General features: G+C 30.9%; 1 protein-coding gene across 7 annotated transcripts in view; it reads left to right on the forward strand.

The window, feature by feature from the left end:
* Positions 1 to 27,912, forward strand: part of LOC143056263 (nephrocystin-4-like) — a 56,303-nt gene that overhangs the window by 17,386 nt on the left and 11,005 nt on the right. For 4 of the 7 annotated variants that reach the window (XM_076229352.1, XM_076229351.1, XM_076229357.1 and 1 more), the window contains exons 2-17: positions 1,823 to 1,969; positions 4,036 to 4,220; positions 9,424 to 9,482; positions 10,590 to 10,742; positions 11,133 to 11,323; positions 12,953 to 13,116; positions 16,675 to 16,810; positions 17,500 to 17,730; positions 18,485 to 18,621; positions 20,326 to 20,346; positions 21,360 to 21,416; positions 23,385 to 23,571; positions 25,645 to 25,736; positions 26,151 to 26,339; positions 26,655 to 26,747; positions 27,403 to 27,517. In XM_076229352.1, the coding sequence (XP_076085467.1) occupies positions 1,823 to 1,969; positions 4,036 to 4,220; positions 9,424 to 9,482; positions 10,590 to 10,742; positions 11,133 to 11,323; positions 12,953 to 13,116; positions 16,675 to 16,810; positions 17,500 to 17,730; positions 18,485 to 18,621; positions 20,326 to 20,346; positions 21,360 to 21,416; positions 23,385 to 23,571; positions 25,645 to 25,736; positions 26,151 to 26,339; positions 26,655 to 26,747; positions 27,403 to 27,517 (2,157 nt within the window). The remainder of the gene's footprint in view (positions 1 to 1,822; positions 1,970 to 4,035; positions 4,221 to 9,423; positions 9,483 to 10,589; positions 10,743 to 11,132; positions 11,324 to 12,952; positions 13,117 to 16,674; positions 16,811 to 17,499; positions 17,731 to 18,484; positions 18,622 to 20,325; positions 20,347 to 21,359; positions 21,417 to 23,384; positions 23,572 to 25,644; positions 25,737 to 26,150; positions 26,340 to 26,654; positions 26,748 to 27,402; positions 27,518 to 27,912) is intronic. The other 3 variants (XM_076229355.1, XM_076229353.1, XM_076229356.1) reach the window with 3 other exon arrangements.

Here is a 27,912-nt window from a genome sequence, read left to right on the forward strand (position 1 = left end):
TAACATTTACCCATAAGGATATTGTCTAACCTTTACCCATTAGGATATTGTCTAACCTTTACCAATAAGGATATTGTCTAACCTTTACCCATAAGGATATTGTCTAACCTTTACCCATTAGTTTATTGTTTCACATTTACCCATTGGGTTTTTGTCACAAATTTTAAATGAGTTTATCTACAAATAAAAGGTTGTAACGTATCAAATTTATACATACATGTACAGTTGTTGTCTCACATTAACATATAGTTGTCTAGCATTTACCCTTTAGGCCACACTTAAAAATATTTTGGTTTGCCTAAACCCTCCCCAAAGGGATAGACAGAGGGTAGGTAGGTAGGATAGGCAATTTATTATTTTTATTTTGTAAAAGAGAAATGGAAGTGTCAGATGGTTTTTTTTATCATGCAGATCAAATTGAAAAAAAAACTTTTTGTAATCAAGGCAATAAGATTTTGAGTAGGCAACTATTTTCTGGGTAGGTAGGGTTAGGGCAAACAAACCTTCCTTTTTATGACCTTGTGTTACTTTTCTCTCTATCCATCATGTCCATAAGGATGCTGTCCTCACATTTACTTATAAGGTTGTCTTTAGCATTTACCAATAAGTTTGTTATCTCAAAATTTACCCATAATGCTGTTGTCACAAATTTACCCATAAGGATGTTCTCACATTTACTCAAAAGTTTCTTTCACATTTCCCTCTTAGTTATCTCAAAATTTATTCATAAAGGCTTAAATTAAATGCTGATGTCTCATATTTAAGCATAAGGTATTTCACAAAAATCCATGAGTCTGTTGTCTCCGTAACATTTGAATTTATATACCTATATCTTTCTTTTATCATGCTTGTTGTAAAGTTTTATAATAGACATGTCATTCTGAATTTCATGTGAAATATAGTCATCCATAAAAAAATACATGTGAAGGTTTAATTTTATACTTTTTGACAGTAATGTCTTGATTGATCAGTTTTGCCAGTAAACTAAACCCTAATCTGTTAATTTATCACAGTTATAACAGAAAATGTGACTTAGAATATGCATGATAACTTTTTCTTTATTAATATGATTTTGACATATTTAAGTCTGGTTTGTGATCTCCATTTAGGTGGTCTACTACAGGGATAGCTCATGATCTGATTTAATCTTATAAAGTTAGCTATATATTGGTCAAAGTTATCTATGTTATATAGCAACAAGGGAGCGTTTCTGTTAAACTATCTTGATTATTAGATGACATTGAATATTTGTTGCATCAGATATCATAAATTAAAGAGTATTTCTGCAAACACTCTTGGTTGCAATACCTGACTATGAGATATTATCAAATATTTGCAACAATAGATGAATTAGAGTTTTATCCTATTTTCACGGTCCACTGAACATAGAAAATGATAATGAGGATGGGCCATCCGTGTACTAGGGACATATTCTTGTTATTTTAAATGACCATGATGTACAATGATGTACATCTTGGGTTATGCTTTAACAAGTTAACAAGTGCTGTATATAATAGGTTAGGTGAACAAAAAAGAAATTGAAGGCAATCTAATTAGAATTAACTCTCCACACTCTTTCAGATTTAATTTGAATAAGATTGAATACAACAGGAAAGATCTTCTTCTGCCTCTGCCTGAAACTGATTAAAATGTCATGGATTTGGTGTGCATACTATACCACCCCCTTCCAGTATACACACATCACCATCTGATGTTTTTGTTTAACTTTCAGAATACTATTTAAAAAAATTACATTTAATGTAATGAATATAAAACAAGTTTTAAGTCAGCAATGATTGACACCTGTATTTATATCTTACAGCTTGATGTTGGTAAACAGCCAGAAAATCAAATAAGAGTTAGCCTGTATGATGCCACCTACAAGAACTTCCTGGGACGACAGTGGCTGGGCCCACTCACCACGGCTCAAAGTGGAGGTGAAAATAAACCCAGGTTAAAGTACAATCAGGTATATATTAGTACCAGTTGATGATACAAGGTTAAAAGTAAACTGTAGGTTTGATGTGTTTTGACTGAGTCCACTCACCACAGATCAGGAAGGAATTGTAGGTTTGATGTTCAGCTTTTTCTTGTTACTTCAATAAACCAATATCAAAGGGACTTAATAACATCAGGTAAACTTTTTGACCCACTGAAATTTTAGTCCACTGAGTTGAAAAGTTGCAATATGTTTTTTATTTTTTTATTTTAATGCAATTTGTGTGTTATATATATTGTGTTTATGGACTTTAATAGTATATATATGCTGTCAAAAAAAGTATAAACATGAAACAATACCAAATCATTCCATAATGTAGTACATAGATCTTGGTGACACATTGTGAACATATCAGGATACATAAAATTGACAATTTGACAGAATTGGAATCTTAGATGTGTTCACCGTGATATAGCCTTTTTGTGCTGATGCTGTAATCGAGCAATCAATCTGTTTGAGAATAAGTATTGAAATGATTTTTTGTCGAGCCTGCAACTTTTGTTGCAGAAAGCTCGACATAGGGATAGTGATCCGGCGGCGGCGGCGGCGGCGGCGGCGGCGGCGGTGTTAGCTAACTTCTTAAAAGCTTTATATTTTAGAAGGTGGAAGACCTAGATGCTTCATACTTTGTATATAGATGCCTCATGTTACGAAGTTTCCGTCAGTCACATGTCCAATGTCCTTGACCTCATTTTCATGGTTCAGTGACCACTTGAAAAAAAAGTTCAAATTTTTTGTAATGTTGAATTCTCTCTTATTATAAGTAATAGGATAACTATATTTGATATGTGCATACCTTGCAAGGTCCTCATGTCTGTCAGACAGTTTTCACTTGACCTCGACCTCATTTCATGGATCAGTGAACAAGGTTAAGTTTTGGTGGTCAAGTCCATATCTCAGATACTATAAGCAATAGGGCTAGTATATTCGGTGTGTGGAAGGACTGTAAGGTGTACATGTCCAACTGGCAGGTGTCATCTGACCTTGACCTCATTTTCATGGTTCAGTGGTTATAGTTAAATTTTTGTGTTTTGGTCTGTTTTTCTCATACTATATGCAAAGGGTCTACTATATTTGTTGTATGGAATGATTGTAAGGTGTACATGTCTAGCGGGCAGATGTCATGTGACCTTAACCTCATTTTCATGGTTCAGTGGTTATAGTTAAATTTCTGTGTTTTGGTCTGTTTTTTTCATACTATATGCAATAGGTCTACTATATTTGTTGTATGGAATGATTGTAAGGTGTACATGTCTAGCGGGCAGATGTCATGTGACCTTGACCTCATTTTCATGGTTCAGTGGTTATAGTTAAATTTCTGTGTTTTGGTCTGTTTTTTTCATACTATATGCAATAGGTCTACTATATTTGTTGTATGGAATGATTGTAAGGTGTACATGTCTAGCGGGCAGATGTCATGTGACCTTGACCTCATTTTCATGGTTCAGTGGTTATAGTTAAATTTCTGTGTTTTGGTCTGTTTTTTTCATACTATATGCAATAGGTCTACTATATTTGTTGTATGAAATGATTGTAAGGTGTACATGTCTAGCGGGCAGATGTCATGTGACCTTGACCTCATTTTCATGTTCAGTGGTCAAAGTTCAGTTTTTGAGTTTTGGTCTTTTTATCTAATACTATATGCCATAGGTCAACTATATTTTGTGTATGGAAATATTTTATGATCTTTATGTCAGTAGCACAGGTTTCTTTTGACCATGACCTCATTTTCATGGTTCATTGGACAGTGTTAAGTTTTTGTGTTTTGGTCTATTTTTCTTAAACTTTAAGTAATAGGTCAACTATATATGTTGTATAGAAGCATTGTTAGCTGTACATGTCGCAGCCTGGCATGGTTCATCTGACCTTGACCTCATTTTCATGGTTCATTGGTCTTTGTTTAGTTATCTTGGTTAATGTTAAGTTTATGAGACAGTTGTAATAAAGCTTTATACTTAGGACTATCAACATAATATCAATGATTAGTATAGAAGGCGAGACATTTCAGTGTGTGCACTCTTGTTTTATATCAACAGAATGTTTACTTCCACACATCCATCAACAGTATAGGTGTCATGGCGATTGTAGAGGTCATCTCAATAACGATGGACCAGAACGGCAACACGAAGTACCACCCCTGTGGTTGGACAATTGTTAGGATATTCAAAACAGATGAGGAGCTGCCTGATTCTTCCAGATCTAGTACAGTTCCTGTACAAAAGTAAGATAATAGAACAGTTTGAAGTGCAAATAAATGACAAAAAACATCCAGTCTGCATACAAGTCTGAAGAAATTTACATTTTGTTGAATATTTAAATGTGTTATACACCTACAACCACAAAATATATGAATAAAAAGGAATCCCCAGTAATATTGATGATACAACCACTTACTATATGTTCCTGACAAGAGTTTTACATGTTGTTCTGTTTCATTGTCTTTCTAGACTAAATATTTACTGACTGCAATCTTCAGTTTTTTAAAGGCGACCAAGTTGAAATTTGGATTTTAAGGGCATATGATACAGTTACAGGGGAGGTAATGACATTACTAAAGTAAAATTGTATTTTCACAACGTCAAACTGTGACAAATCTGAAAAGGTGCATTTTTCGAATGATTTTTATCATTCAAACTGATGTTACCCCGGCGAGAAGAAATTCATGACTTCATGAACTATCATGAATGGTTCGTGAATGTTCATGAATGGTACATGAAAATTCATAAATAATTCATAAATGAAGGTTCATGAATTTAATTCATGAACTGTTCATTAAAAGTATTTTATGAATGTTCATGAAGTTTTGATGAATCACTAGATGTTCATAAAAATTCATGAAATGTTCATTAAAAGTATTTTATGAATGTTCATGAAGTTTTGATGAATCACTAGCTGCTCATAAAAATTCATGAAATGTTCATTAAAAGTATTTTATGAATGTTCATGAAGTTTTGATGAATCAGTAGCTGCTCATAAAAATTCATGAAATGTTCATTTAAAGTATTTTATGAATGTTCATGAAGTTTTGATGAATCACGAGCTGATCATTGAAATTCTTGAAATGTTCATCTGTCATATGCATGTGTTATGAATAATAGATGATTTAGTAACTGGTAACACTGCGTGTGGGACTGTCACTGCTGTTACTGGTTTGCTGCAAGAAGGTTTTTTTTTACTCTTCCTTTCCCTAAACTGCTAAAGATGTAAATTCTGATTTTCTCCAAGTTCACATATGTGCCTTTCTATTAATTGTCGTCCGTCATATAAATAACTTAGAAAAATATCAGATCAATGATAGATAGGCCCAACGACAGACGTTTCTCAACGTATGTACAATGTAAACAAACCTTGACCTCGTGGTTTTAATCGTACTGAACAGTTCGACCCTAAAAATACCTTCCAAGTGAGTCCACTTGTTTATTCACATGCACCATGTGCCGTTTAAACTAAAGATTTTTTTTTTATTATACTTAATAAAACTGCATATTAATAAATATTTGTTTGCGACACCCTTGATTTATTTTCATACTTCCGTTACGGCACAGATCAACTTCTGGCCGATATTATCTGGGGCGAGATTGTCACAGTCTCAACGTCAGCATAAGTGCACTCTTGGGTAATACGTCACCAAAATGGAGATTACGCTGATGGAAACACGGAAAAGACATTTCCAGTCAGAAAGATTTCAGATAAGTGCATTACAAATTTAATTTAACATGACAGACATGTGTATATTATTATAAAATATAATTTGTTGAGGAAATATAATTTTTTTATGGTTTCTTTGAGCAAAGCAACATCAGAAAGTCTGAAAGCATATTTGAAAATTTATTTTTAATTATATAAACAAAATGAATAATTGTTTCCACATATGATTATTGGTAGTTACCTAAAATTTATAGTTTTTGAATTGTTTGAATTGTTCTTTTGTGAAAATAATAAGTAGCCAGTTTTTATAATCTTCAGGGGATAAAAAGGGGGAGGGTTTTGAAATGAATTTGATTCATTAACAGCTTCAGATGTAAGTGTGTAAACAGGCAACAACATTTCAATTGAATTTTATTGCTTTAAAACATCTAGAACAATTGATTCTTTGTGGATTTTTTTTATACTTTTAGGGGATTGAATGATTAAATATCAAAATGGAGCTGCCAGTTTTGATAGTAAAACAGATTCCGTGGAGATTTTAGTTACATTTATTCAGCGATTCTACTTGGAAGAACAGAGACAACAAAATATTACAGAAAGAAGCAGAAACTTTACATGTATCCTTTTATATTATTATATCTGACGCATAGTTACTTTAGTTTTAATATTGGGTGGGTACAGGTGCAGATCCAGCCATTTTAAAAAAGGTGTGGGGTTCAAACTATGTACTATAAACCCTTTCATATGCATTGATCTTGCTAAAAAAGGGTGGGTTCCAATCCCCCCCAGAATCCTCTCCTTGACAGTAAATTACCCCTGTGAGATGATAATGAATAATTCATGAATATGCATGAACATTTCATGAACTGTTCATGAACAGATTTCATGAACAGTTCATCATATCTTCATGAACATTTGATGAGCAATTCATGAACTGAAAATCGACAGTAATGTTCATGAACTTTAATGTTCATGAACAATTCATGAACAAGAAAGGTTCATGAACAAGAAAGGTTCATGAACATTTAAATTCAACAATGATCATGAACCCTTTCTTGTTCATGAATTGTTCATGAACATTAAAGTTCATGAACATTACTGTCGATTTTCAGTTCATGAATTGCTCATCAAATGTTCATGAAGATATGATGAACTGTTCATGAAATCTGTTCATGAACAGTTCATGAAATGTTCATGCATATTCATGAATTATTCATTATCATCTCACAGGGGAACTTTTAAACAAGTTCATGGACACCTCTTTTTTTAAAATGACATTTGGTGTGATTACGTATGAAGATTATTTGTACCAATTTTCATGAAAAAGTCAATAATGCAATTTTTTTAAAATTTGATAAATATATAAAAATGACGTTTTTTCTACGTTCATGAACATTTGATAAATTTTAATTAATTATGAACAAAAAATTTCATAAATTTATAGGATACTTATATAGAAGAGAAATTATAAATTATTTAACAAAAAGCAGCTTGGTGTCTCTTTTAAAACAAAACAGTTGTGCATTTCTGTCGGAAGGAAAATATGTCCACAAATCCGAAATATGAGCAAATATCTAAAATTTCGACCTCATTTTACTAAAAAAAGTAGCATATGAAGGTATATTTTTATTACATATCTGATTTAACCAGGTACAAAATAGCCTATATATGCAAAATATATATATATATATATATATAAATGTCTAAGAATATATATTCTTAGACATTTATATAATTTTAATTCAGTAACTGTATCAGTTTATTTTCACAAACTGATCCACGCTTAATTAGATTGAATGTTGATTGTTGCTATTTTTAGACATTATATATATATATATATATATATATATGCAAATTTTCATCAAATTTCAATATGGGATGAAACTGTATGGTATGCCCTTAAGGCACTCACTAGTATATCATAGCGCATGAAATTTACTTAATATATTTGGTATATTGTTTAAGATTTATTATTCTGTCATAGCAAAATGATGGAAGTTTGACAAAGAAATTCCAAAGACTAAAAGTGAATAAAAGAAATGAAATTTAAAAAAAAAATCATGATACAAAATATTGATTGAGATTTGCTTGTGATTTAAAAGAGAATTTTGATTATAATTTTTACTTGTTTGTCTCAAAGGACAACTAATGATAAATATTTCATCAAGTGGATGGAAGTTATAGATTATTGATATGTACTGTTAAAATTGTGTTTTATTTATAATTAACTATAGAGTGAGTTCCATTAGAAATGAATCCTAAGAGGATATCTATATTAAAATGAAATTAGTTTTCTCATTAGTAAAAAAGTTATAAAATCAGTCTTTCGAAACCAAAAGTGTTTTTTTTACTGATTTATGTTTCTTGTAGAGTGAAGTACATTATTAGATTATTTGATGTTGAAAATGCATTGAAATTTGAAAGTAATAAAAAAGTAATTTATTTTCCTTTAAAAGATAGTTTTAAAACTATTAAAATAAAGGTTTTTTTTTAAACTTTAACATTAAATGGCACGCTTTTACTTTGATGTAAAAAAAAAGAGTAACATTTAATAAAAGGAGAAGATCCAGTACAGTGAGTACTACATGTACTAGTAAAGGTTAATTTTAGCCTAATTCGAAGTAAATCTGATGAAAGATTTTTGACATTTTTTTAACACTAAAGGGTCTACTTCACTAGAATAAATTAGTTTATAAAAAATGAAAACTGGTCAGGTATTTAAAGACAAGGAAATCCTAGCTTGCAGAGACAGATTAAGAGGGGTGACAGCCCCCCCCCCTCACCCATATTGTGGGGGAAATTTGGTTGATTATATAGGGAATCACTGAAGCATGACTGGAGTGGGCCCCCTCTAAGGCAGTCAGTGGGCCCCCAATTATGGATCTGTCGCTGGCTTGCTTATTTCTGTTTGATATTAATTTTTAAAAAACTCTCTTTTAATTTCATTTCATTTTAGATTTGAATGAAAATTTTGCTTCATGAGCTCTAACTAAATATTGACTGAAATGGGTTTAGAAATTAATACTGATTGTCTATTTTTGTAGGAGTTATCTTCCCTTAGCACTTAATTGCAACGTGAGACGATAAATGTTTGTTAAGAACATAACAAAACTGATCTTCCAACATATCATATGCATTGCTATTGAAAGTTCTTATAACATGTATAAACTATTATTATCGAGTGGATTTTTTTTTTGTGTTATATCCAATATCACTTATATCAATAGCATCATTTTTGCATTGTCTATAAATTTTTAATAATTTTGTATCTATATCACTTTCTCAAAGCAGATTTTCTTCATTTGTAATTTCAATGAATGTAGAATAAAGAACCACAAGTAAAAAAAAATCAAATTGCAAAAATAATTCACTAAGATTACACCCATTAATTATAATAACTATATTTCATATATTGATTAAAATGATAATTCATAGGTATTTAAAAAAAAACTGATTTAGAAAATTTGAATTGATATGAATGAAAGTAGCATAGTGTAGTGAATGTCAACAGAAGCCTACCAAGACCTATAGACCCAGTCTGCACCAAAAACTTTTTCAACTACTAGTCTGAAGACATATATTCTGACAATTTTCTTATTCATCCAAATAAAATTCTGCAAAAAACTTACTAGTCCAAAGGAAATTTTACTGGTCTTGGGCATCGGACTAGTGGCTAACTGTGCAGACTGTAGACCTCCATTCCTAGATAGAAGCATGCAGTCGTATATAATTTCCAGAAGATTTGATTTCATGAATTTTATATTTTTATTTTATAGGATTCAGATGTACTATGGTTCACCAAGAGCTTTATATTTTATGGAGGAACCATTAGAAGGTAATATTTACTAAATCAATAGATAAAATGTATTCTCTATTCTGTACTTCATGGTACATGTTTACAAGCTGATAATAATCCCACAGAACATCACAGTAATAGGGAGAAGAAAAAAAACATGTTTTGTACTTTGGTTGTAGGTGATTAGTTGTCAAACTTAAATCCGCCTAGAATTCTTTATTTGTATGCCCCTATTTAAAGTAGCTGGGTCTTACATTGTTCATTTTGGTTGAGCAACTTTTTTACAGCATAATGACTTTTTTAGATTTCTGTATTTGACCCTACTTTTCTGTAATTATTAACTCATTTTTGTTAAGACTTCGACTTTAGTCAAAAAAGCGAGACATAGCGATCCTGAATTCCAGAGGCGTTGGCGGCGGCCGCTGCGTCCACAAATATTCAATCTGTGGTGAAAGTTTTTTAAATTCTAATAAATTTCTTAAACTATCCTGGATTTATACCAAACTTTGACAGAAGCTTTTCCTGATTATCAGATATTATCCAGAAGTAAATTTTGTAAAAATAAAATTCCATTTTTTTTCCCTGTATTTTACTTATAAATGGACTTAGTTTTCTGCCAGGAAACATTACATTCACTATGTCGTTAAAGTTTTTAAACTGATAACTTTCTTAAACTATCCTGGATTTCTACCAAACTTATAAATGGACTTAGTTTGTCTTCCAGTAAACATTTAATACATACATTCTGCAGTTAAAGTTTTTAAAACATTTATTAGATTCATAATTATAAACTATCCTGGATTTTTACTAAACTTGATAGTAGCTTCCTACAATCAAAAGGTGGTATTGAGAGGAATATTTTTATTGATTGTTTTCCTCATTTTTGTTGAGTCTCAGATTAGCAGCAAAAGTAGGAACCCTTAACAATTTTTGTTCATAAATGTTTGCATTTTATTTGTTTTGATCACCTCGCCTTTCAATTCATACATAGAGATGAACTTTTACCAATAAGTCTACAAACAAAGGACATTTGTGTTATACTAACACTTCTAGTTGTATGAAAAAAATCTTTGATTATCTTTGCCATAAAACAAGTTTGAAAGACCAACTGAAATTTTTATTTGATATATATATTATATTTTTCAGAAAACAATTTGTTGAAGCAAATACCAGATTGTTTTTTACACTGTACAATAGCCACACACAAAGCTATGTTGTATGCCATGACTGTTATGCCTGAGAACGTTATTGTGGGTAACAATGATATAATACCTGGACTTCAGGATGGCAACACTCCAGGTAGGTTTATACAATACAGGAGGTTTATTATCTTTCATGTTGACTGGTACTCTATCTGTTTGTTACTTTTAACATTGTATTCTAACCTTTGAAGATTTTGAAGGATATACATTTAAACAAGTATTCAAAGATAAATATACTACATGTACATGAACTGTAAATTCAAAAGTTATTGCAATGTTTTTATAATTATGAAAAATACAACAGGGTGATTTTCACTAGCATTTGAAATATGATATTAAATATAAATTTAACAGGATTTTACTCAATATCACAAAAATAAAAATCAAGTCTTAGTCTAAAATGACAAAATCACAATAATGAATCCAATACAATAATTTCTTTTCAAAATATGAACAAATCCCTCACTATACCTATGTATATTAACAGGGAAGGACAGATTGAAGAAAGCCAAACTACACAAACAGGTTCTATGTACTATTGAAGCATTGAACATACATCTCCCACCATCTGTTGAGAAGTTTGAGGATGAGTTATGTGCCCTTCTCAGTGAAGATCGAAGACACAGAGAAAATCGTCAAACAGGAACTAATGTTTCCATTGTAGAAAGGAGACTCTTGGTAATACTTTGTTTTGCTCCTCAAGAGATATGAAGACAAATAACAATTTGTGACATCAAATATCAAGTTCAACTTGAAATGTAGAAAATTGGAACAAAATTTATTTAGAAATAAACAGCTGCAATTTTTTTTATATATTGTCTTAAATATTTTTGTAAGAAAATACTGTAAATTCAGAAATTATTATTAATACAGTGACTTGACTGTTAGTGTTGCTATCCGACTATTACAACTCATTCAAAAATTTGACCAAATTGCAATTTGTTTTATAAAACCAAACTGTTCAACTGGTCAGAAATTTGAATAAACTGCTGTAGAAAATCACAGTCAAGTCGTGAAAGTGCAAGGTGATAAAATAAAGACATAATTACAATCCTAAGAGACTTTAATTCCACGTTACTACTGATGTGAAAATTTAGTTTATCAGTTTGTAGAGATATTTTATAGTCATTTTCATCTTAATTGCTATAAAAATGTCCAAACTAAGCTTTCATATAGTTTTTCTATCAAAATGTCTTTTATATTCACAAGAATTAGACATTATGTGAATTAAAACATTTCATATTCAGTAAAATATGTATGAAATTACAATATATTTGTAGGAAGTTTCCATGGGGAGATAATCATTTTTTCTTTCAAAAAGTGAGTGTTCAAAAGAATAATGTTTTAGGTTATCTCCCCATGGAAACTTATCAATAAAGTATTGTTATTTCACACATATTTTACGGAATATATAATATTTTAATTCAAATGATGTCTGATTATTATGAATATAGAAGACTTTTCAAAAGAAAAACTATATGAAAGCTTAGTTTGGACATTTTTATAGCAATTCAAAATTACATTTCACCTCTTGCATGGTAATGACTATAATATATCTATTCAAACTGTTAGACTGATTTTGTCACATCAACATCAAAGTGGAGTTAAAGTCTTATAGGATTGTAAGTATATTTTATTTTATCACCTTGCACTTTGAAGACTTGACTTGTTTGTTCAAATTTCTGACCAGTTGAGCAGTTTGGTTTTATAAAACAAATTGCAATTCGGTCAGAATATTGAATGAGATGCAATAGTCGGATGGCAACACTTACAGTCAAATCACTGTAGTATGAATCTGATTCTGTTGCATAATTATAGCATAAATGAAAACCTCACAATAATTTCTGAATTTACAGTATTGAAAACCTTATGTTTTTGTAATTTTGGCTGGATTGCACATCAAGTATTAATTCACAATGGTTTTCAATGTGTTAAGTACCATCATTGTTTCAATTTCATTCCCAACCCCAAAAAGTACATTTCATGTTGAAAATGTCTGACAATCAAAATATACACCCAAAAAAATGCAATAAAGACAGCAAAGGACAGCCAAAAATGTGAGATGTATTAAAAAAATGTAAACAAACTTCCCAATTTCAATAAAATTATGGATTTTAAAAATGTAGAATTGTGCCTTAACTTGTAAACATTTAAACCTTGCAGGTGTAACTAATGTTTCACAGTATTATTAAACTGCAAACTTCTCAAGTCATGCAAGTTAAACAAAACTAACACAACTCCAAAAATATATTGGTCTGGAAAACTTGATATAAGATCTGAAATCTCATCTATGTTATTATTTTACAGATTGGGGTGCACAATGGTTGGTGTTATTTGTCCAAACCAGAGTTATATCACTTAGATGTCTGGAGTGAGGGGAACAAAGTAATGAAACCACAGGCTAGTCCTAGCATGAGAAGAAGTCAGAAATACATGTCAACATCCGTCAGATCATTGAATGGGGCCGTTAGGTAGGGTAGATTTTTAGATCAATTTCAAGCCATGAATTTCATAAATCAATTCACTTGAATAAATGTTTGATTTCATTTGCATAAAAAAAATATGTTTTTAAAACTTCTGAAAAATTCATTAGAATTGAAAAATATATATGTTCTGACAAAAAAAACTACAGCACATATATAGTAGGATATTTATATCAGTAAGTGTTCTTGTTGTCATATTGGCAGTCCTACCACATCTATTTATTTTCAACATAAAGACCGCCAGAAAGAGATTGATGCATCTTTAAATAAATTTCAGAGATCATATATCTGACAACTAAAGAATGGAAACATCAGTTTTCTCATATCCTTATCAACATACAATAATTTCATTCAAAGGAAAAGTAATATATGCAAAAGCCCTCAGAAAAATATTTTGTATTTCCTATCAACCCAAGTTTACATGTTTTTTATACGCCCGTCAAAATTTTGACGGGACGTATCACCCCTGTGAGATGATAATGAATAATTCATGAATATGCATGAACATTTCATGAACTGTTCATGAACAGATTTCATGAACAGTTCATCATATCTTCATGAACATTTGATGAGCAATTCATGAACTGAAAATCGACAGTAATGTTCATGAACTTTAATGTTCATGAACAATTCATGAACAAGAAAGGGTTCATGATCATTGTTGTTCATGAACATTTAAATGTTCATGAACCTTTCTTGTTCATGAATTGTTCATGAACATTACTGTCGATTTTCAGTTCATGAATTGCTCATCAAATGTTCATGAAGATATGATGAACTGTTCATGAAATCTGTTCATGAACAGTTCATGAAATGTTCATGCATATTCATGAATTATTCATTATCATCTCACAGGGGTTTTACTGTCAAGGAGAGGATTCTGGGGGGGATTGGAACCCACCCTTTTTTAGCAAGATCAATGCATATGAAAGGGTTTATAGTACATAGTTTGAACCCCACACCTTTTTTAAAATGGCTGGATCTGCACCTGTACCCACCCAATATTAAAACTAAAGTAACTATGCGTCAGATATAATAATATAAAAGGATACATGTAAAGTTTCTGCTTCTTTCTGTAATATTTTGTTGTCTCTGTTCTTCCAAGTAGAATCGCTGAATAAATGTAACTAAAATCTCCACGGAATCTGTTTTACTATCAAAACTGGCAGCTCCATTTTGATATTTAATCATTCAATCCCCTAAAAGTATAAAAAAAATCCACAAAGAATCAATTGTTCTAGATGTTTTAAAGCAATAAAATTCAATTGAAATGTTGTTGCCTGTTTATACACTACATCTGAAGCTGTTAATGAATCAAATTCATTTCAAAACCCTCCCCCTTTTTATCCCCTGAAGATTATAAAAACTGGCTACTTATTATTTTCACAAAAGAACAATTCAAACAATTCAAAAACTATAAATTTTAGGTAACTACCAATAATCATATGTGGAAACAATTATTCATTTTGTTTATATAATTAAAAATAAATTTTCAAATATGCTTTCAGACTTTCTGATGTTGCTTTGCTCAAAGAAACCATAAAAAAATTATATTTCCTCAACAAATTATATTTTATAATAATATACACATGTCTGTCATGTTAAATTAAATTTGTAATGCACTTATCTGAAATCTTTCTGACTGGAAATGTCTTTTCCGTGTTTCCATCAGCGTAATCTCCATTTTGGTGACGTATTACCCAAGAGTGCACTTATGCTGACGTTGAGACTGTGACAATCTCGCCCCAGATAATATCGGCCAGAAGTTGATCTGTGCCGTAACGGAAGTATGAAAATAAATCAAGGGTGTCGCAAACAAATATTTATTAATATGCAGTTTTATTAAGTATAATAAAATAAAAATCTTTAGTTTAAACGGCACATGATGCATGTGAATAAACAAGTGGACTCACTTGGAAGGTATTTTTAGGGCCGAACTGTTCAGTACGATTAAAACCACGAGGTCAAGGTTTGTTTACATTGTACATACGTTGAGAAACGTCTGTCGTTGGGCCTATCTATCATTGATCTGATATTTTTCTAAGTTATTTATATGCCGGACGACAATTAATAGAAAGGCACATATGTGAACTTGGAGAAAATCAGAATTTACATCTTTAGCAGTTTAGGGAAAGGAAGAGTAAAAAAAACCTTCTTGCAGCAAACCAGTAACAGCAGTGACAGTCCCACACGCAGTGTTACCAGTTACTAAATCATCTATTATTCATAACACATGCATATGACAGATGAACATTTCAAGAATTTCAATGATCAGCTCGTGATTCATCAAAACTTCATGAACATTCATAAAATACTTTTAATGAACATTTCATGAATTTTTATGAGCAGCTACTGATTCATCAAAACTTCATGAACATTCATAAAATACTTTTAATGAACATTTCATGAATTTTTATGAGCAGCTAGTGATTCATCAAAACTTCATGAACATTCATAAAATACTTTTAATGAACATTTCATGAATTTTTATGAACATCTAGTGATTCATCAAAACTTCATGAACATTCATAAATACTTTTAATGAACATTTCATGATTTTTTATGAGCAGCTAGTGATTCATCAAAACTTCATGAACATTCATAAAATACTTTTAATGAACAGTTCATGAATTAAATTCATGAACCTTCATTTATGAATTATTTATGAATTTTCATGTACCATTCATGAACATTCACGAACCATTCATGATAGTTCATGAAGTCATGAATTTCTTCTCGCCGGGGTATGGTATACAAAAATGTCCATCTGTCTGTCCGGGGTAAACATGTCGCACCGTAACTTGAGAATGACTTATCCAAGTTTCATGAAACTTTACACAATTGTTTCTTATGATGGTCAAACGATCTGTATACTTTTTGGTGAAAATAAGATTAAAACTTTTTGAGTTACATGACTTTGTAACTAAAACAGGGATGCTGTTTTTTTCACATGTCGCGCCGTATCTCAAAAACGATTTATAATTATTGCTTAAAACTTCACACACTTCTTAGTTATATTAATCTAAAGATCTTTATACTCTTTGGTTTTGATACAAAATTTTATTTTAGAGATATTGAGTTGTTTGTAAAAAAAAGGGGGGGTCATATGTCGCACTGTATCTCAAAAACAATTTATTGTTATTGCTTCAATCCTTACACGCTTCTTAGTCATATTAATCTTAAGATCTGTATATTTTTTGATGATGATTCAAAATTTTATTTTACAGTTATTGAGTTTTTTATATAAAAAAGGGGGTTTTTCACATGTCGCACAATATGTCAGAAATTATTTATGACTATTGCATAATATTCACACACAAGACAGCGGGCATATCATGCGCTCATGGCACAGCTGTTTATTAAAATAGAAATAGTCTTTTATATTTATTATGTCAGAAGACAAAATTTAGGGCAGAAAATTTATGGTTCCCAATAAATACGAACAAAACTTGTTTACTGTGTAGTAGTGTATCTTACACTGGTGATGCACTGTAATAATTGTGTACAATTATATAGTTTTATTCATAACGATAATTTCCTTTGCAGTCAGCATGGTCAGGGTACAATGCTTGTGTTGAAGAACAGATTAGAGATATCTGAGTTATTGGAGGATCCTATGTTATCACTGGTGTTTACATTGGAGTATGTTATTGGTGAACCTATCTCTCAGGAGGAAAGAAAGGTAAGATAGTTACAAATTAACTTCCCATTTAAGGGAGATAACTCTTTAAATCAGTGATACATCTGTAAAAGCCAAGTTCCATCAATTTATTTTAAACATTTACCAGAAACAGATTAGAAATAATCTATGTAACCTAGAAGATTATGAATTTATGGAATTGTTGACACAAACTTACAAGAGATTCTATAAGTTATTTCCCTTAACCTAGATCTACCTCCTTAAGTTTTATTCATCAACAGCTATGAATAAAAGGTAATGTAGGACAAACGCCATCAATAAACAGGTGTCAATCAAATTTATCAAGAAATTGCTGAAAAAGTCTGAAATGATTGTTAAACAATTTAACAGAAACTTTAAAAGCTCTGCCACCAAATTTCCTAAAGAATTAATAACATTAATGCAACCACTAATTTTGGCAATTAATATTACTTTGCAAAAAGTTCTCATTACCTAATGCTACTTCAAAGAGAGATCAGAATTAGGGTGAAGAAAATATGAAAAATATACCTTACCAACAAGTCTAAGCTCAGAAATTGTAAAGTTAAAATGTTTCCGTTAAGATAACACACTTTGCAAAAAAAGTTTATACATGTAGATCAGTTGATCTTAAACATGTTAACGAATAAACAGAAAGTTACACATTTCGTTTGAATGGATACTGACCTTTACCTTTCCATTGTTTACTTCAGATGTATAGTAGCCTCAGTAGAGGGAATTCCCGTATTGTAGCACTACGTTGGTGTGCCTGGAACCCATTCCTACATCCTAACCAGGAGAACATAAGTATATCATTGATGGGTGGAGCTGTCCCTAATCCTAACGATGATCTGACATATAAACTACCTGATACTAAGATGCAGGACGCTGATGCCGGCAAACATGCTGGTGGATCTATTAACTTCTACTGGAAATGTTCTATGGTTAGTATTCAGTATAGATGAATCTAATTTCATTTAATACCATAGGGCCAAATAAAAAAATATGTTAGTTTGCTATTTCCTTAACTACCCTATATTTTAAGCCTAGAAATATCCTACCTTAATGTTTTTTGGTCATTTTTCAATAAGCATTGTTCAAGTCAGAATTTCTCCCCCATAGACTCAATGTGAAAAAAATTGTAAAATAAAAAAAACTTCTTTACCAGCTACCTTCCCTATTTTTTTCAAAGATGTAATAGGAAGCACACATATTATTTTATTTAGACCTAGACGCCATCTCCTAGATATCTCTCCATGTTGAACTATTTATTACATAGAGCTATCTCATCATAATGACATCATAAGTAATAACCTATCTGACGATACTTAAGAGTCTCTAGATACAATGAATATTATTGGCCTTTTTGATCTATTAAGCACTAGGCTAGCTATAACTTTAGAAGTCAAAATTTATATAGTGGCTACAATTGAAAGCAGTCCTGACTTGGCTTTAATTTAAGAAATGTACTAACAACGATTGATTGTTGCACAAGCCTGCTATTTTGTTGCTGTTTGATTCTCAGAACTTTTTAAAGTGTGATTGCCTATATGATACAATTTATTCTGTGTTGGATATTATATATGTGATAAATGATTTGAATAATATAATATTGCTATTTCATTATTCACAAAAAATTCATAAAATCCATGATTATAATAGAATTGTTCATGCGCAAATTCTTTATATTTACAACAGGATGCCCAGTCCCTACATGTACCTATGGGAGCCCCACACTTTTTACAAGGTTCCATGCCGTCAGTGAGGAGTGACGATGGAAGTGAAGCACTACCCAGTCCAGACAGTGGCAAGAAGCCACCATCGGGGAGAGTCAAGTACGTTTCTATTAATATATGCTTAAATCGAAGCAATTTGAAGGCAAAGTCAATTACAAATTGAAGATCATGAAAAAAAAATCAAAAACATGTGCTAAATTTGACTGCGGTTGACTTTGCTTTTAGGCAAAAAACAATTACAGCAGTCAAACAGTTAAAGTTGATGTTCTATCAAAAGATTTTAAATTTTAAGGTTTATATTTAGAATTAGAAATAAGACCAGAATTCAAGAACACTCTAACAGTAATCAGTAAATAAAAATAACTTTGAAATGTATTTTTATACAGATTTATGCCAGGGTAAAGTTTGTTTGTTTTTCCCATGTATATTTTATAACTTTGCATGGAATTTCATTTTCATGAGGTCAACTCATTGGTTAGTTAGTTATTTCATGGGTTATCATTGGTTTCCATTTGTTCGTTAGTTACTGCATTTCTTTATAGTGTGGAATCAGAACATATTATATTAATTATTCTTTGTTAAGAGATAAAATATTTGACTAAATATAGAATAAAGATAGTACTTAAGTTAAGGTTTAACTTTCATTTATAGCTTTTCCAGCAATATGCTTTTTAAAAAATATAGCAATTTAACAAAAATGATTTTTTATTATAAGTTTTAATGAAAATAAATTCTAAAATAGATACAGAATATGATACTTTCGTTTCGTATAAGACATGAAAAAAATATTTAATACAAATTCTTATTTATTGAATTTCTAAACAAAAACTTGATTTCTTTAGGAAATTTTAATAGTCAACATTCTGTAATTAGGATCAGAACACTTTATTGCTTAAATATCAAAAAAGTAAGCCTAATTCTGCCTGTAGATATTTAGTTAAAGATACTCTGCTTACTAGGTTAGAAAATATATTATGAATAAAGGAGATAACTTATAACCATCAAGGGAGCTCACTTGCAACCTTGTTGAGAAGTCAGTGGTCAGTGTTGAAACAAAATAATAAATAGAGAACATATACCGATTATATTCCTGGTGTCAAAATTTTTGGAAATCAAAACCCTATGAAATGTGATGTTATTAAATTTATTCATTTCAGAATAAATGATTTTTTTTCTGTGTCTTTCAAAATAATGTGCAAACAAGGCCGCCGATCCTGACAGTTTTCTAGCTAAAAGTGAGAGAAAGTCGGGATTTTAATATCAATTTTTTTTAATTGCCAAGTTAATCATCTTCAGCATAACACATAAAACATTTGATAAGAAACACTCATCGAAACAAGATGTAAATTTATAATTCAACTAGGAGGTGCAAAGTCCTATTTTGATCCAATTGCTTCATTGAGTAGATGCATAATCATTTGGTGAATGACATTTATTCATCAGATTAGCATGTGTAGTACATATCTATTTAGTGTTTGGAAATGATGTTTGGTTTTTCTATGTTCCTGTATACATATATACTTATGTTTCAACAAATGAAGGACATTTTGGGTTTGATGTGACAACTGCATAGAAACATGCAAATTGTTTTTTAATCATCTCAATATGATGCTAGAGACATAATTTATTTAAGAAATATAAAACAAAATTAGGACAAAATTTGAAGATAAATGTCATGAATTAGGTTTTTACCTAACACATTTCGTTTCGGTATCTTACAAAATTGGACATTTTAATTGTATAAACACCAGTCAGAGAAACCAAAATTGAAATATTGTAAGTCAATTTATCCTGTGAATTTAGGGAAGAAAGAGAAAGGAAAGGGTAAGGTTGTTTGTATATGTTTGTTGTGTAGTTTGTTCATTGAATATTGAAAATGTTATTTTGATCCCCCTGAAAAATATAAAGAAGAAAAAAAATTAATGCAATAAAAATAAAAAAATGTTGAATCAAAAATATAATTGAATGAGCAGACACTTTATAACAAACATAGAACTTTGTGTTAACTTGCATTGCTAGATATATAAACTAAATATATTAACATGTTGGCTTATTATAAATGCATGTTTTTTATGTTAACAATAAATTGCATTTTGCATGTAAGATATATAACAGGCATCAAACAAGAGTGATTAAGTAAAAATTAAGTTTATGAAATGATGTGGTGGTGGAATATCAATGAAAAACAAATCACTTTTTTTTAAATATGAAACCAGAAACTAATCCTTGAAAAAAAAGGTCTAAATCAAAGAAGAGTTTTGTTATTTTTTGAATTGATTCCAGCTAAAAAGCTTATGTATGATGGTTCATGTCAACAAAATCAGTTTGTGAATAATTGTTATTTTTTTTTGCTAGAATTAAAAATAGCTAAAAGTTTTGAAAGTTGTGATCACTAAAGCTAATTATGTTTAAAGTGTACAGGTATATTTGTTTACATATGACAGTTTGTCAATAAAAATTTAAATTTGGAAAAGTATTATATGGGAAGATACATTATAAATGTTAAATTAATTGTTGAACACAAAGAAAGAGAGTTTTGGATAAAGTTAAAATGTATTTCAGGTAAATGTTGTTTTACATTAGTTTCTTTTTATTTACTTATCATATAGCATAAGTTTGGCTTTTGACATTTAGTTTCATAAGACACCATACTTACATGTGTCTTCATCAGAAGCCATTTGATATTATTTTATTTTTTAATAATTTAAGGAAAATCTTTGAATTCAGGACAAAAATATGGGTATGACATTATTATATTAGCATATAATCAGAGCATTATATTTAAAAATTGAGAGATCATTTTATTTATTTTGTAAAATCTTGTGAATTGTTTACAGTGGGGGTAGACATACAAGTTGGTCCAGTGATACAACAAAAGGATCACATCTCGGAGAGTAAGATTACCTCCCTCCTCACAAACAAGTTCTTACACAAGCATGTAACAGAGTTGTCTGATGTGGCTCAACAACTGTTTTTTTTTAAACCTATGTCAGAATTATTTAGAATAAGTCCCAGTTCCAACAATAATTTAACAATTGTGTGGAAAAAGTTTATTTTTCAGCTTTTGGTAGAAAAAAGTTGTAGAAATAAAAACATTCATTTATTTATGTTCAAAGAAAAGTAATCAATTAATGTTGATGACAAAACTAAATAACTTGTGTAAAAGGGGGAAGTAATGTGGTTATCAAGGGGAAGTAATCATATTTTTTTTCTATTCTCAATAGATAATTCTGACAAAACTTCATTTGTGTTGACCATCGATCATTTTTTTGACAATCTCATATCCATTATGTAAAAACACATCATTTCACATGCTGGCTTTACACATACATATTATCACTCATCCTTTTAACACGGGAATTGAATTTTGTGCCTCACGGTTTGTGCACAGCCGAGTCATCACATGATTGCTTTGCATTTGTAAAGTTTGTACATGTACATACACATGTGTTGCCTTGGAAAGGTGAGAAGACTTTTGTTTGTTGTTCACACATCCCTCACCAATCATGCTTTCTGCTTTACCATTTATTATTTATTGCCATTTTACATGTGTCTGTCCTTTTCACAATGGTTTCAAGGGTCATTCATGTTTAAAAATGGTCAAATTAAGAATTTTGAATTGAATTGATAAAAATAAGAAAATATTCAACAATGTCTCACACAAATTTTGATTCTTCATTTGAAGCTAATTATCATTGATTGGTTGGTTATTTATAACTACAAACTATGATGTAAAAAGTTAAAACCATGAAAAACCTAATATTGAAACCATTGATGATATCAGATTGATCTAGCAATAATAACACACCAAACCACACCATGTATATGTGTACATTATGTGTAGAAATTACACACTGAATGTACACCATACATCATGTATGCCATTCATACACATTGTTCATTGATATGGTAGTTTGATGGTGGAAGTCATTCGTCATTGTTTTATATTAATTCCATTATAAAATATTTGCATTTCCGAAGTAACTTATCTTAATTTCTTGTATTTAGTTTGCAATTTCATAATTTGAGTATAATTACTTCAAAATGTTTACACATTGATTCATTTAGTGTTAAAATAATGGCAGGAACTTTTTATCATTTATTTTCACAATTCATTTCATTTTTCCCATATTTATTTTGATAAATTTCATGCAAGCATCCATATCTGTCATTGACCTGGTAAATATCACTTATAAATAAGTCAAATCATATCTCATTTGATCAATCTGTTTACTATCTTTAGAGCACATCATGTACAACTCAAGAAAGAGGCAGGCATAGCCATCTTTACAATGCATGGACTCTTTTACATGCAGAAAAACAAATAAGTTCAAACATTCTATAGGTCAAATAACTTCTTACATTCTGAAAACAAAGACATCTAATTTTTAATATTCTAAAGGTCAAACAAGTTTGAAAAGATCCTAATATAGCAAGGTTGTATAGTAAAAGTTTAGTTACAGCTAGAAAATTTGTAGAAACTATGTCAAATTTCCTACCAAAACAGTTTTTGAACTACATTTAAGTGTATCTTCACACAGTTTATAGATAAATGCAAGATAGGAAGCATCCCACTAAGACAAGTCAAGAATTTTTATACTGGGTTCTAACAAATGAGTTACACTTCACAATGGATTCATATTTTATCCAAAGTGATTTATAAAAGAATGGGAATATTATATCTTTTTATTATTAAAGTTGATAACACGATTTGAATAAGTTACTGATATAATTTTTAAAAGCTGTTCTAATTACAAAAATGCTTTGGTCAACTAGTAGAAATTATGCCTTTTATATAGTTTTAAATGATAAACAGCATATAAAGAGATAAAGACTATTTGGGATTACTTATTTACTTACAGATCATTTGCTGGACCTCACTCCCTTCAGGTGCCACAAATGCAGATGCCACAAATGCAGATGCCACAGACATTCTACCCTCAAGGTTATCCACAACAGATGCCACAGATGCCACCCATGTATGGAATGGCACCTAATACATATATGCCAATGATGCAAGGTCCAGCCTATGATATTAGTCACAGACAGGTATTGAATCATTTTTGATACAAGGTCCAGCCTATGATGTTAGTCACAGACAGGTATTGAATTATATTTTTGGTCCAGCCTATGATATTAGTCACAGACAGGTATTGAATCATATTTTTGGTCAAGCCTATGATATTAGTCACAGACAGGTATTGAATCAAGGTCCAGCCTATGATATTAGTCAGACAGGTATTGAATCAAGGTCCAGCCTATGATATTAGTCACAGACAGGTATTGAATCATATTTTTGGTCCAGCCTATGATATTAGTCACAGACAGGTATTGAATCAAGGTACAGTCTGTGATATTAGTCACAGACAGGTATTGAATCAAGGTCCAGCCTATGATATTAGTCACAGACAGGTATTGAATCAATGTCCAGCCTATGATATTAGTCACAAACAGGTATTGAATCAAGGTCCAGCCTATGATATTAGTCACAGACAGGTATTGAATCAAGGTCCAGCCTATGATATTAGTCACAGACAGGTATTGAATCAAGGTCCAGCCTATGATATAAGTCACAGACAGGTATTGAATCAAGGTCCAGCCTATGATATTAGTCACAGATAGGTATTGAATCAAGGTCCAGCCTATGATATTAGTCACAGACAGGTATTGAATCAAAGTCCAGCCTATGATATTAGTCACAGACAGGTATTGAATCAAGGTCCAGCCTATGATACAGACAGGTATTGAATCAAGGTCCAGCCCATGATATTAGTCACAGACAGGTATTGAATCAAGGTCCAGCCTATGATATTAGTCACAGACAGGTATTGAATCAAGTTCCAGCCTATGATACAGACAGGTATTGAATCAAGGTCCAGCCTATGATATTAGTCACAGACAGGTATTGAATCAAGGTCCAGCCTATGATACAGACAGGTATTGAATCAAGGTCCAGCCTATATTAGTCACAGACAGGTATTGAATCAAGGTCCAGCCTATGATATTAGTCACAGACAGGTATTGAATCAAGGTCCAGCCTATGATATTAGTCACAGACAGGTATTGAATCAAGGTCCAGCCTATGATATTAGTCACAGACAGGTATTGAATCAAGGTCCAGCCTATGATATTAGTCACAGACAGGTTTTGAATCAAGGTCCAGCCTATGATATTAGTCACAGACAGGTATTGAATCAAGGTCCAGCCTATGATATTAGTCACAGACAGGTATTGAATCAAGGTCCAGCCTATGATATTAGTCACAGACAGGTATTGAATCAAGGTCCAGCCTATGATATTAGTCACAGACAGGTATTGAATCATATTTTTGGAAGTCATATACTGTGGATTCATTTATTTTCGTTGTTACCAACTTTGATGGATTGCAGAAAAAAATGCCATTTTGTGGATATGTGTTTCTTGGTGCATACAACCTAATGGAAAATCTGTAGTTCGTTGAAAAATCTAAATTCATAGTTCACCCCTTCCCACAAAAACCAAGAAAATTGATATCCAACGATTAATAATGAATCCATTACAATATAAAAATAAAGAAATGTGGTATGAGACCAAAAAGTCGAAGTTCAAATGACATGGATGCAATCAATTATGGGCAACAAAATAATGCAGCCTTCAACAATGAGAAAAACCCATACTGAATATGAATAGTCTGCAATAAATAGCTCCAAAAAATATATAAATGTATGAAACAATTCAATTTAGAAAACCAGCGATGGCCTAACTTACAACAAAACAATTTACAAAAAATAAATATGACAGACATGAACCAAAGATAACCAATTAACTGCAGGCTCCAGACTTGGGACAGGCACATGAAGAATAAGGCGGGGTTAAACATGTTTGTGAGTGGTCAACCTGTTTTAGGGTCAGGTCATGTCAATGATAGTACTGTTTGATTATTACCAGTATAAAATTAGTAGATTTCATTTTCAACCATAGATGCAATGTCTGTTATTTTAGAAACTATTCATTATGACATAGAGACAAATGCATTATAATTCTTATAGTTAGATTTCAAAGGTCAAAATCAAATATTATACTATGTTTATAATTTTTGATAGATATTTAATATCATCAGTAATATGATTTAATATATTTCAGCCATCAATACCACCCCCTCATCCAGAAATAAGTGAGCAGGTTTTCCGTCCTACGCATACTCCTATAATGATGCCTCTTCCACAGCCAGACAGGTAATATTAGAAATCAAGTTATTTTCAGTATCATATTTTGTCAGAACTCTTGTGCCAAAGTAGAAAAATTTACAGGAAAATAAATCTTAAGAAATATGTAAAAGTTGGAGAATCTTCCCCGATATGAATGCATCATGAAAACTAGGGATCGAAACAATAAATTGCTACAATTCTCTGTTTTTATTAGCGAAATTAATTATTCACATCTCAGAAAAAATTATTGGTAGATTATTAAAAAAAAGCATTTAATTAAGGTTTTTTTCTATTTAATTTTCAATGCTAAATTAAAGGCTTGGCTATTGTTATTTTTTTAGTAGAAAGCTCAAAGTCTGCTTGATTTTAGCTTGAGGTGTAACAATTTTTTTGATAAATAGTTTAGATATTTTTTATCATATATGTATTTATTTATTTTAGAGCCCAAGGACTGTCTAGAGCAGCCTATGCCAGGCTTTACTCAGCTGGTTTCCATCCCATTCTGGATCGTAATAAGGAGCCACCAGAAGTTATAGATCCTAATGTACCAGTACAGATAGATTTAATCAAAGAGGAACAAGATACATTACAGTGTAATGAAATTATCTTCCAGTTCTTAGCCTTCTCCAAGTAAGTATGAAGCAGGGATTTTCACATAAGTTTTATCTGTGTACAAACAGATTAAACACATGGGAGGTTACTTAGCTCTCTGAAAGTAAATGTTAAACTATAAATCATTAACACTTCTTAGCACTCTCAACAATGATAAAATGTAGTTGGTTGTCTTAAATTTCTTTGTTTGTTAATATGTGATATTTTTTCCATTATTGTATGGGACGATTTTACTACATGTACTAAATTCAACTTTTTATGTATTATAAAATGTTATATAATTTAAGAAATGTTTGGTACAGACAGATACAAATATATGCAATTTTATTGTAGATATGGTAGTGACATCCAAGAGAAGAATAAACATGCAGGGACAGTGTTCTTTACTTTCCAATTCTACAGGTGTCCGCAAGTTACCACAGAAAGGTTAGTAAGATATGTCTCTTAAGTTTTACAGCTGTCAACAGGTAATAATAGAATTTCCACAATTAACTATAGAAAGGTAAATAGTATATATATATTAACATGTATGTAAGTACCGTATAACGGGTTATTTTCGCGGGTGTAAAATTTCACAATTTTCATTGAAAAAGGTATACGAAATATTTTGGCGGTTACTGTTTTGGCGGATTCAAAACTTTTATCAGTACCTTTGAATGTGTACTTTTAAATTGGCAGAATTAATATTGGCGATTTTGTTCTATCCACAAAAATAATTGAAAAATTACACCCCGTGAAAATAACCCGCTATACCGTATATAAAAAATATCTTAAATGTGTTTTATTTGTGTCCAAAAGTCAATACAGAAAGATAAAATTGCTAACTGGTCTAAATGTTAAATTTTTTCTGAACTTTTGCTTTCAGTTAAATATAAAGCGTTTATAAGAAAAAGCTGCTTTAAATACCATAGAGAGATTTATATACACCATAGACAAGCATGGAGGTAGAAGATTGATTTACTTTCTAGCACGTTCAAAAAATATCTTATCAGAGCTGGATTTTATATTTATTTCAAAATGTGCACATGTAGTGTATTTTAACTGAGACCAAAAAATGACAGTGTGTATGTTTTTGTTACAGACTGTTGTTGGCCAAACCCCAGAATGACCTGTCTTCAGATCCATTGTCCATGCCGTTTATACTGCAGAGGTTAGAGAAGGATGGAGCTCTTAGTAATGGACCTCCTGGATTAGAGGTACACATCTATTTTTTTTTTTAAACCTGCAGGTCAGCATATGGTTAACAGCATAAAAGTGTCTATACAAAAACATATTTATGTGTATTTATATAATGGTATATTATCAATAGACTTTTTACCACAACATTTAACATACATCAAAAGCTCAATGTCCTTTAAAATGAGTTTTTTAAGTCCATGTAACCACAGTTATGAATGCAGCAAAGATTTATCTACAAGGTGATCTAAATTAATAGAAAGAAGAAATTGCTAAACTAAACCGATAGATATAGTATTTTAAGCTCTTATTTGCTCTGAATAAAGAAATGAGTAAAAACATCGAACATTAACTTTCAAAGATATACAGGGTTTATTTGGACCGTAAAATTAAAGAAATGGAATGATTTATGTGC

This window comes from Mytilus galloprovincialis, chromosome 13, assembly GCF_965363235.1.
Source record: "Mytilus galloprovincialis chromosome 13, xbMytGall1.hap1.1, whole genome shotgun sequence".
Lineage (NCBI taxonomy): Eukaryota > Metazoa > Mollusca > Bivalvia > Mytilida > Mytilidae > Mytilus > Mytilus galloprovincialis.